We start from the raw sequence: 11927 nt of genomic DNA, 5'->3' as shown, positions 1-11927 counted from the left end.
TTTCCAATGTGGGCAGTATGGAAAACAAGTGTCGGTTTTTGTGCCATTTTCTTTTTTCAATGAAAACGTTTTAAAAGTGTGTTAACTGCGGATCAGTGATTTGATTACATTACGGTAGGTTATGATAATGATGCAGCTCTCAGGATTGGTTCAGAGCTCCACATTTACGAAGCACTGAGGTGTGTGGCCTCTAGGCGGCGACATGGAGCCCCTTTTCTGTAAAAACAACATCTCACCTTCTTTCTTTAGTCCAAGTGCTGGAGCACGTTTGAGTGACCATGGAGTGCATTTGCTGTCATGTAGTTCAGCGTTAACACGGCGTGAATATTAGAAGAGGGGGACTTTAGCGTGGATACGAGGAGGCACAGTCGAGCCATGTCTGCACGGGAGGAAGGAGAGCTTTTGCACAGTAAAACAAGGCACCACGACGGAGCTGGAAGTGTAAACAGCTCAGAGGGCTTCAGGAACGGCTATGTGAAGAGCTGCGTCACCCCTCTCAAACAGGACCATCACAGGGGATTTTTGTTTAACGTGTGCAGGTTTTCCAACGAAGACATTCTTAATTCAAAATTGTTAAAGATATCTGCCCTTTACGTCGGCGCGTTTGTATTCTTCGCAGTTTCTTTTCTCATTTCTAGGAGCTTGCAAAGTGACTCGCTGTGGGATTTGCGGACTTTTTTGTCGGGCTTCTCCCAGTCCATCAGTCCTTTATTCAGCATAGGATGTGCTTTTTTCTTTCTCACCTTTTACCTGAGGAGGAAAAAGAAGGAGAGCAGTAAATGTTGGCTCCTGTCACTACCAGCATCGTGTTACCTCGGGGATTTTTTTGTTTTGCGGTTTTTGCAATGGGGAGAGGACCAACACCAGATGCAAATGGTGGGCAGGTTGTTATTCGTGTTGGGATGTGTGGGTCTGCTCACACTGATTCCAACTCTGAAACTCAAACACAGTGTTCTTATCCTGGTGTTTGCCAGCGTTGTGTGGCTGGTTTCTTTCACAAGTTTGAGCGGTCTGCCTGCACTGCTCCGACCTCTCTTCGCCTGCTTTGCGGGGGTTTCGGGCTCCCTGTTGGGGCTCTGTTTTGACCGCTACTACCCGTCGAGGGAAGCACCGAGTGGGATTTCCACCGCGGAGGAAAAGGTCCCAGTGATCAGACCTAGGAGAAGGTCCAGTTGTGTTTCACTTGGGGAAACGTCGACCAGCTATTATGGCAGTTGTAAAATGCCTCGCAGACCTTCGCTGCCCTGCATATCCAGAGAACAGGTAGGTGCTCCCTGCAGGACCGTGTCTGTTGTTATTGTTCTAAAGTAGGCCCGCTGATCATCCACTGCTACCCCGAGTGCACATGTGCACCAGAGGAGGAAAACACCCAGTCTTATTATGTCATGATAAAGCTCTCAAAGCAAATCAAACTACTGACTGCTGAAGAAAAAGAACATTCCCTCTGAGAACTAAATCAGCTTAACACAATTATTAGATGCAATAAGTACATTCCTGGTAGGTGAGCTTTTCTGGTAAAATATTTTAATAAGATTACATTTGGTCATTAGAAGTAGTATATTGGCTTTTGCATCATTTCTGTATTTCAACAAATTATGAAAAGGTGTGTTTTATAGCCTACACATACTTAAAATGTAAGAATCAGCATTCTATCAGAAATTCATATAATATAATAACTTTATCGACCATGAATACATCAGATACAATTAAACAACAATTGTAATGTGGGGTAAAACCTGTAGGATGAAGGTGCTCAAATGTGCAGTTTAATTGCCTTAAACACTTTATGACATCAGCAATGTTTATCTACATTTTTGGGGGGAATATATTAATTTGTGAAGTTAAGCCAATATACAAGATAATCAATGCAATGAGTGTCATGCTGTCACAATAACAACACAACTAGGAGCAAAGCAAGTGTTGTGGCCTACAGTCCCACCTGACTAAAGCAGTCTACAAAACAAAAATAATGGTGAGGCCTGGCAGGGATTATTCAGTGTCCACATTCAGCGGGTGTTTCTTCTTTTTGTTTGTTTGCTTGTATACACAAGCTGTATAAAACCAGTCTGTTTGCATACAGTAACTTACAGGTCTACTGCAAAGTTATCCTCCTTACTACTTTGCATTTGTTTTGTAAACCAATACACCTATATCAAGTGATATCCATTCTAAATGAAAACTATCATGTTGCACATAATAAGTTGTGAAGGAAAGAGCTGATACAAGCTGCTGTCTTAATTTCTGTGAAGATAAAAGCAAACATTTCTGTCAATATTATTTTGAAGTATATTTTAAAGCAAACATACAGTTCTTCAGTTGACTGAGCCAACAACACCTGCATTGCTTTTCAGTCCTCCCAGCTTTGCTATAAGACAACTAAAAGAGACGATAAGAGAACTAAATTGTATCTCACGTGTGCCTCAGTTTTGCTTTTTCCAGCAGTTGTTTTCCCACTTCATTTTTTAGGCTATTAGCCGATTAGCAGTCACAAAGGCCTTAAAAGAGCATGAAGCAATACATAAATAGATACATAGATAATTCGGGACCTTGCATACACACCATACACCATTTCACCTTCTGCTTTTTCCTGCAAAAATAAGATCCCAGCAAGCACTTAATTTTACCAAATAAATATATGAACTAAGACAACATTGTATGGGGCTGGGCAAACATGCAATATAATAATTGATTGTAAATATAACATATAGTTCAAATTGATGACAACAAGCATGTCCTTCAACAGAAATTCTGATATGAAATATTTTTGAAAGAATCTCAGCCCTAATTGTATATTAGAAACAATCCTAATAATAGGATTCCAATTCAAACTTCAATTAAATTACATATTTTTTAGTACTAAGTGTTGATATATTCAGAAATGGGGTCACCAAAGCTTACAACTGAATGACAAGTACTACACCTTATTATTTTCCATTGGAGTGTAAAAAACCGGACTCTGTTTATTTAACTAAACAGACCATGTAAGCTAATTTGCCTTACCACATCTCCATCAAGCTGTTGACTTTATTTGACATTGTGTGAAATTGCACAAACGTAAACTGTTCACAGTTGTATAGAAACTGTGGGAGGACAACAACAACTTGGTAGTTAGTGAATGTGTTGAATTACCAGATGAATATCTGATAGGCGTCTTAATCAATATTGAGGAAAAATATAGACAAAATTGAACAGATTATCCAGCCTCATGTTAAGACACCTTTATGTCAACGTGGTGAATGTTGGTGCGGATGCGTGTTTATATACTGGCTGTGATGCACCTTACTGTCAACCTTTCTAAGGTGTTCTTTCCTTTGCATGCTGGGATGCTGGGATGGATCTTACTGGAATAGTATGATGGCTTACAATATTAGTGGTTAAACTCATAATGTAGAGAAGAGCAGTTGTTGATGTTCTCAAATCTTAAAAAGGGTTATTCTCTGAAATGAAGATTTTTCTCAGTATTTATGACACGGTTCTGCGTCAGAGGCAGCGAAAAAGAGGCACAAAGGCAGACTGCAAAGGAGTCACTCAGGGTTCACTGGTGATGTCACACATGTTCTTCATCTTCACACGCATTTTGCACACCAGGCACCCCCCCTTTCCCCTGTTCGAGAGCTTCATTGTGTTTGTGGCTTTCAGTTGCAGAGAGTGGCGGCGTTTTTTTTGTTAATAGTCACACAAGGTGTTATACACGGCAAGTTCATCATCAAAATATTTGTTTAGAGTTTTGACATCATGTAGATGAAAGTAAGCATGTTTTGGTCCCGGATAACAGACATCCATGTGTGAACTCATTCTTGAAACTTGCTTTTAAAATCATTTATACATAAATTGAAATCATTTTCAGAACATCTTCAGCCATTTGATAATTACAATGTTACACTTTGGCTATGTAATACTGTCAGGTACTGATTCGAATTGTATAGCAGGACACTCCCAAACAAATATGCTGTCAACTGTTTAACCAACATCCTTTATTGATGTGGATTGTATATCATACTGCAGGTAATAACAGCAACAGTACTTTTGTTTCACGCGGTATAACTAACAGATTTCTCGCTGATGAAAAGAAAATGCAAAATTGTCAGGGATTTTTAAACCTAATCAATTCTGGGAGCTCTGGGGAATATCCTCTTTAAAAAAAAAAATATATATATATATATATATATATATATATAGTCACTGGAATTTAATTAATAAGTTGTTAATTGTGTATTGCAATAATGTGCACTGTGTAGACAAAGCAAAATAATAAAACACAGTGTATGGATCAACATCTATGTTTAAAAGGCTGTTGCTATTGTTTTAGTTAATGGTACACTTTGGATTGATTTAGCTACTAATGGTGTTAAAGAGCAATACTTCTGTGAGCAGGTTATTGTAGTGTTTCTTTATGCTATAGTAACATGCAAATGGGGCTGTACAGACGTGCCACAAATATTTATCTATTAGACTAAAATTGCAAATGTAACTCTTGTTTACCTTTCTTTTCATTTCTTTACAATGCTATTTAGGGTTATGGATTCCCTTGGATTCACACATTCTAGTTATAAACAGGCAGCAAAGCCAATAATTAATGACAAAATTAGGTTTGCACATATTTATAAGAAAGATGCTACCAAATATTTTTCTGTAATGAGAAGAGAACACCTTCAATGTTCTTCCTAAACCAAATGACAGAAAAACATATAGATATGGAATAGGCATGCCCTGGTACTGACAAGCATGTGTTTAAATCGTCATTATTTTCAGCCCATCGCAACTTCTATAGCCAGTATGTTTCAGCTGACTTTTCTTTCTGATAACCTCTATATCGCCACAAGCGTATGAATGGTAAATGGAAGACGGACTGTACTTATATAGCGCTTTATCCAGTCTTTAAGAACCCTCAAAGCGCTTTACATACTACATGTCATTCACCCATTCACACCCATTCATACAGCGCAGTGTACCTTACTCTAGGACCTAACATTCACACACCGTTGGCCATGCCATCGGGAGCAACTCAGGGTTAAGTATATTGCCCAAGGACACATCAACATGTTGACTGCATGGGCTGGGATCGAACCCACAACCTTCTGGTTGAAAGACGACCGCACTCCCTCGTAGCCACAGTCGCCCTATGAAGCGTTACATTTTTAAACTGAATTTACAAAGGAGTGTTATATAACATCTTTACAGTCTTATGGCACATTTCCACTGCAGCGGGCTGCCTCGCTGGCCGGCCCAGGCCGTGGCGCATTTCCATTACAGTTTAGGACCTGGGGTAGCAACGCAGTGTAGGCGGGGCGATCGGCTTTTTTTTTTCTTCACATTTCGAGTTGTCCCGTCGAGCTCCTGCTGGATTTGATCATCCCCAATGAGATGTAGGAACGTCGTCACCTCCTCGGTCGACCACGGTGTGCTTTTCTTTGACGTTGCCATTTTTGTAGCTCCTCCGTTTACAAAAATGCTGTGTATAAAAATGCTGCAAGCTTGCTTCTAAATATATATGCGACGCTAGGGATGATCTCGCGCGCGATCTTGTGAAGATTCTCTCTGACCAATTAGCAGTCGAGAGTGTTGACGTCACTAGTTCAGCCCTGGCCCTGGTCTGATAGAACCACGATTTTATGGGGCCGGAAAAAGAGGGAAAAAGAACCCGCTAGCCGGTGCCACGCTATATGGAAAGGCCACCAAAAACTGGCCTGGCCGCTTGAGGACGATTTAAGGACGCTTAAACGGGGCTACCCGCTGCAGTGGAAATGCGCCATTAGTGATCACCATATTCAAATGCAGTGGTCTGATTGCACAACGTTCATACTTCATAGTTTCATCACATTGATGTCAGTTTGTATATTCTTCTTTAAAACATTTTTAACATCAAAGAGGACTGTATGTATGTATGACATACTTGATTGTTTCACTTTGTTTTTTACTATTCAACGAACAACCTGACAAGAAGGCAAGAACCAAACAATAAAGAGAACAGGTGCTTGTGATTTGCACACATTTTTCATGTCATGTTATGTCCACATTATAAGTCATAACATTGCTCTATTTTGTATTATACATCAACCTCTCAGTTGTCTTTTGCAGTGTTGTGTTAGAGTTCGTGACTGTCTGTAGCTGAGAACATCTTTCATTCGAGGTGCCATCCTCAAATGTATCTGACTGATTTGAAAGGAACACACTTCATGATTGCTGCCATCTGAGCCTTTACTATTATACACACTGCATTTAAAAAGTGTTTAGACTGCTCATAGAAATCATGAAAGAGGACGGACATTTCTGAATCTGTGAAGGTGCAAACATGATTTACACATATAAACCAAACATGCAGTGCACTATAACACATATTCTATACAGTGTTGGAGATGTTTTGTCTCAATTATGCGATTCCAGCTGAAATGAATGTTCATTTTTGCTCTGATAATTTCAAATCTCAGTTGTGTGTTTTGGCACAGTACCTCAAAACCTCTTGCACAACCAAAGCTTTATGGATTGACTGCAAATGCCAGGGGTTTGCACTAAATCCTAGATTTATTGCATTAACAGTGCCCTTCTATTGTGCTAAATTCTTCTTCAATAGGAGACCTAAATAAGTCTGTTAATAATAATAAGATAATAATAATAATTGTTTCTTGCACACAGGTCACTCACTGTCGAACATATTTGTTCTAATCGAATTGTTCCTTCGAATTGTTATATCCAAAACAAGGAGTCACTCGACTCATACAACATGAATTACCAGTTTTTCTGCAACACAATTAAATCATGTTGTATCTCTGATCTCCGGTATCATTTTTGAGTTGATGTCGATAAAGTGGCAAAAGTATTTCTTATGTAGGATTATTGTATTTGGGCTTTTAGTGGCAGACATCTAAAAGCTTTACTTCAATGGTAAGACCTAGAGGCATTGCTGGTGGTGCAATTCAGGGAGAAGGCCCTCTTTTTGTGTGGTTACCACTCCACGGGGGCAGGCAGGGGTAAATAATACACTTAACTAACCCCCCATCCAGACAAGAAGAGAGAAGCAGGCTACAGAGAGAAAGGTTGGAAGGGAGAGCAGTGAAAACGCAGAGCAGCTCTCAGCTGTCACGTTCGCTTGCTGTAAAGCCATGTGGAATGATATAACATTGACGTCACAACCCAGTGACGTACCACAGGGTGATTGCAAAGAAGAAAAAAATGCCAAGTCTTATTAATCGCGCTGTAGAATATAGTGTCTGCCTCCAGCACTGATGTGAAAGGGAGAAATTGTCCGTCTTCAGACGAGGTGCAATAGAAAGAGTCTTTGGGAGAAAAATGTTGCAATGTAAAAACCACTCAGTTTATTCATCTAGAAATCATACAGAGCTATCAGCTTTTTAAGAATTTCAAAAATATCTATTCCTTGTTTTATATATTCAAATGTGTTTACTGAATAAAAACAGAAATGTTAAGGCTGACACAATCTGCACAGTGGTGTAAGTGTATGGAATGTGTTAAATAATTGAACAAATCTTCCAAAGTAATAAGTGTTAAATCTAAGAGCAGAATTTTGTTTTAAAATCGAAAGGTACATGTTTGGTTTATTATGTAATTGTAGATTTGTGATTTCGAAAAATGATGTGGTTATTTCTTTCTTAATGGGCAAATAATATAAACATGTATATTGTACGAGTGATATTTTTCTAACAGTACCCAATATACTATTTTTACAGTTTGCATCCTCAGCCTCTTTATTTGTATTGTCTGTGGAGAAAGTGCATTTATTGAAACTGTTACCAAAACCAAACCGTGTCTGGCCATTGTGTGTTTAATTCAGGATGAGTTTTATATGCTGAGAAAAACATTCAGTTTTATTTTCCAGTTTCCAGTTAAAACTCCACATGCTGATTATGGCATGTAAATAAGTCCATCTTGCTTTAAACAATTAACTGAACAGAGGATAATTAAATTAAACCTTGTTGGGCATGCTGGGCCACCCTCTGCCTCTTACATGCTCAGAATGCGTCATAAACACTTAAGAGAACACCACAATTGAATTGTGCATTGTAGCTCATATTCTTTTTGCACTTTCTTTTTTTAAACAAGTGAAATTGCTTTAATTTAAAACTATTTGTTTTTATAGACTTCCAACATTTGTGCTAACAGAGAGAAGTTGCATTGCCTTTTAAATAACAGCCAATAAGATGTTACCTGCAGTTAAAAGTGTGTGTTTTTATTCTATTAAAAGGAAATGTTATATTTTCAATGTGGTGAATAATTTCTCTCAGTCCATGTGAAAGTAAAACAGCTTGAAAGAATTACGCCTTATGTGGCATCCGCAGTTTAATTTATAATACAGGTGTTATATAATATGAAAATATGGTCATCTTTAGTGAAAGTGTTGTTAATCTGTCTTTGTGCTGATTATTATAATATAACTCTATTTGATGAAATATGAAGCTGATCTATTCAGCTGAAGGAGGGTGACGTGCAAAGTCAACATCCGTGTTCAGGACCTTGTGTAACTGTTACGATATAAAGACCAAATGTCCTAATTCATTGCTTAGCAACTCTTCATCGCTGCCACAGGTAGCTTTCATAGTGGCTCAACATTTAAGAATGCCAAATCTAGAGCTGAATCAGCTGACAATATACTGTAATGGGTCTTTAAGATGTGTCTTAAATGTAAATAATTGTATTATTCTTTTGGATTCTACCGATTTTCAATGAGTGTTTTGGTCATTGGATCCAGATGCACTGCTGTGACAGACACTGTTAATTATTTTCTCATCCTACTTTCTTTAATGTCATAACTAGTTTGCATATCTGCTTTTAATGTTTCATGGGCGGCAGCAGCAGGAGCGGTAGAAAGGGTTAAGCTGAGCGAGGTACTGTGTGTTTGGCTGACTGCAGAGTGAAACAGGATGCAGCGGCTGCATTGTCAGCCTGCTGGTGTGAGTGCAAACAGATGAGGAAATGCTGGAGCGGGTACTCCAAAACTCGGGTTACCCTGGAAACGGTTTGCGTCATGATCACCAGCAATTAGCTTGCAGCTCTTTAGTTTTCATGTTAGGTCTACCAGAGCTTAGCCTAATGGCTCTGGTGTCTTTAACAGTCACTATCAAAAGAGAGCTCACAAAATATTCATTGACTGTCTCATTACGTTTCTTTCCTCAACATTATTATGATTATTATTTGACGAATCTATGATTTGTTTTGTGAAATGCGTATGAAGAGCTGTGCAGCGGGTCGCCTCGTTCTTATTTTTCTCTAATGAGCCTTGATGTGATGTCCTGACCTCGGCTATCTGCTTGTACTATTGTCTGCACAAAGCTTATCCGTGGCTGAGTTTGTGTATTGTTCAGGCCCAAAATGTTAGGATGGGGAGGTGGATGCCAGGCCACATACGCCAACTAAGTTTAGGCTAATTAAACCTTTTTTCCTGCAACAATTGTATCAGCATGCCATACTTTTCTTCTTTCCATTACATACAAAACACCACTTTGATTACACCACAAGGTTTTCCCAACAATGCAAACATTTCAGGTGACTGAGCTTTTCAGATCAGGATGAGGTTGTTGAACCTTGCATGTGTTGACTGTTTGCTCAGCCCAGAGATGGGGTGAGAGCGAGAGAGATCTTGGGTAGGTTTGGTCGAGGGATGGTAATAGTATGGTTAATTAGACTCTATGACATATGGTGTGAGCCCATGCGTACATTGTTGCTGTGGGAATTTAAGCATGAAGTGAGGGATGTAGTAAATTCAAGTTTTATTTTGGTGAGTACATACCATAGGTTTTAATGACTGTTTATAGTCACTCTCCAGTCAACTTTATTGATATAACAATATCAATATCATCCTTTCCATTAATATTCTTAAAGCTTTATGTGATCATGTGAAGGCATCGTCTGACGAGATTGATTCTAGATTTTTGTGGAAAATGAAAAATGTTTACAATTTTAATTATTTTCCTTTATTGCATTAATTCTCATCCAAACATGACACGGCAGCCTCACCAAAATTGTACTCACTTTCTTTCTCTACTCGTCCTCTCTCTATTCTCTCTATCTCTGTCTCTCTTTCTCTCTGAATTTCTTTCCGTCTTTCTCTGTGCGCCTCTTTTGAAAACGGTGTCAGCACTGCTGCTTTTACACCAAAAGGCTGTTGCTAAGTGACGGTTGACGTCAGCCGCAGCTACAGAGGAGGGCTTGTGTGTGTTTAGCAGCTGAGGGCAGATCCCACTGAAAAGGGCAAAACTGAGAAGCACTATTAGTCACTGCAATGAAAACCCTAACTTCAACCAACAGGATCACCATTTCCAATAACTACACAATTTATTCTGAGTGACTTATGGTAAAAATAAATCTTTTAAAGTGGAATGGTGAGGTTTAAACAAAAAAATGGTTCCCGGCCAATCCCCACCCCCTTTTCTTCACTTTTTCTTTAGTCTGTTGCTGTCTCCTTTTCTTTCTCACTTTAACCCCCGACCACCCCTCCCCCAGCACACAAGCACACACACAAGCTCAAATGCCAGACACCCCCCCCCCCCATTTTCCCTCACATAGTGTAAGTGAGATTTTGCGTCTGACGAAAGTCTCTGACTCGGAGCTTCAGTGTGTGATATCTCCCCCATCCGGCCGAAGTTGCTCTCGATCTGCTCGCCATTGTTCGGTGTAATCAATTCCTGGGGACCTGTCTCATTCTCCCCCCCTCCCACCCACTGTCTCTCTTTCTGTCCTGTGACAGCACACAAAATGTGACCCTTTTGAGTTGACCAAACAAAAAGCTTATCTACATTTTTAGGTTAAAATAATAGTTCATTTCCTCCGATCACAATTTGTGAATAGAGGCATTGTATTATTAAGTTATCAATATTAGTATTTATTTATTATTAATTTAGCAAGTGTTAGTATTTATTTTACCAACGACACAGTATCTTTGTTTATCATGTGAGAAAAGTTAGAGCTATGACGCAGTAGTTTACCAGTCTGTATCCAGTAGAAGACGGTCATGTCTGCTGCGTCTGTGCTCTGAAGACTATGATGTAAGTCATGAGGGCTGCTGCTGCTGGAGATAATCTTTGGGCAGAGATAGGTGTTTGCAGCGGTCATATGGATCTCACTGATGGCAGAGTGAGGGAGCGAGGGCACAGGGTTTTAATCGTACGGCCCCTCTGCAGCAAATGCACACTGTGCTGCTCAGATACAGTCAAACTGTTATTGCTCCCTGGGATGGCCTTGACATGATGTGCACATAAGACATTTAAAATAAGATATTCAGGGAGCAAGGCCTGATGGGCAATAGGGTAGTGGCCAAAGAGACTTTCCTTCAAACAGAAATCCAGTTCACACAAGTGTTGTTTATCACAAATCCCCCTTAGCTTTATGGGCACTACTGGTGCTGTGGAGTGAAGCGAGCCAATCATTATTTTCTATATTCAATAAATAGACACTGTATTTATACACTTTGAAACCTTTCAAAAGTCATTTCTTATTTATTCTGCATTCTGCGCTGCATTGGACTGCCTGCAGCAGTGTGGCCCTCCTTTGTCCTGATCTGCCCCCCCCCCCTTTTGTCAAATGATCAACTGGTCTAACAGTGGACCTGATGCCACATATCAACAGCAGGCTCCCTGGCATGGCAACAACACGGGGCATTAGGCGCCGGGTGCTCGGCTGCAGACAGAAGGAGTTGGCTGGGGGTAGGCATGGATTAAAGATGCAGTATTTGCGTCATAAGGTGAACTCTACCGGCCATAGTGAGTTTTGTGTTACTGTTGTTAAGTGATCGAAAGCACACACACATCAGATGGGTTGTCTGTACAAGTCGCCAAAACAGGCTTAAAACACATTAGGACAACAAACGATGCAAAATGAATTTGATCTTTTCTGAGTAAATCTAGTTTCTTGAACACACTGCTCCTGTAACAAAAATAATTTCCCAAATTGGGATTAATAAAGTATCTATCTTAACA

The 11927-nt window shown here is 39.7% G+C and overlaps 1 protein-coding gene across 1 annotated transcript in view; it reads left to right on the top strand.

The window, feature by feature from the left end:
• Positions 1-224: 224 nt before the first annotated feature.
• Positions 225-11927, top strand: part of pde3b (phosphodiesterase 3B) — a 53042-nt gene continuing 41339 nt past the window's right edge. Inside the window, 1 exon segment of the mRNA XM_034218872.1 lies at positions 225-1263. Coding sequence (XP_034074763.1) covers positions 376-1263 — 888 coding nt within the window. The 5' untranslated portion in view covers positions 225-375.

The sequence above is a fragment of the Gymnodraco acuticeps genome, unplaced genomic scaffold, assembly GCF_902827175.1.
Source record: "Gymnodraco acuticeps unplaced genomic scaffold, fGymAcu1.1, whole genome shotgun sequence".
NCBI classification, from domain to species: Eukaryota; Metazoa; Chordata; class Actinopteri; order Perciformes; family Bathydraconidae; genus Gymnodraco; species Gymnodraco acuticeps.
This window is presented reverse-complemented; position numbering and strand designations above follow the sequence as displayed.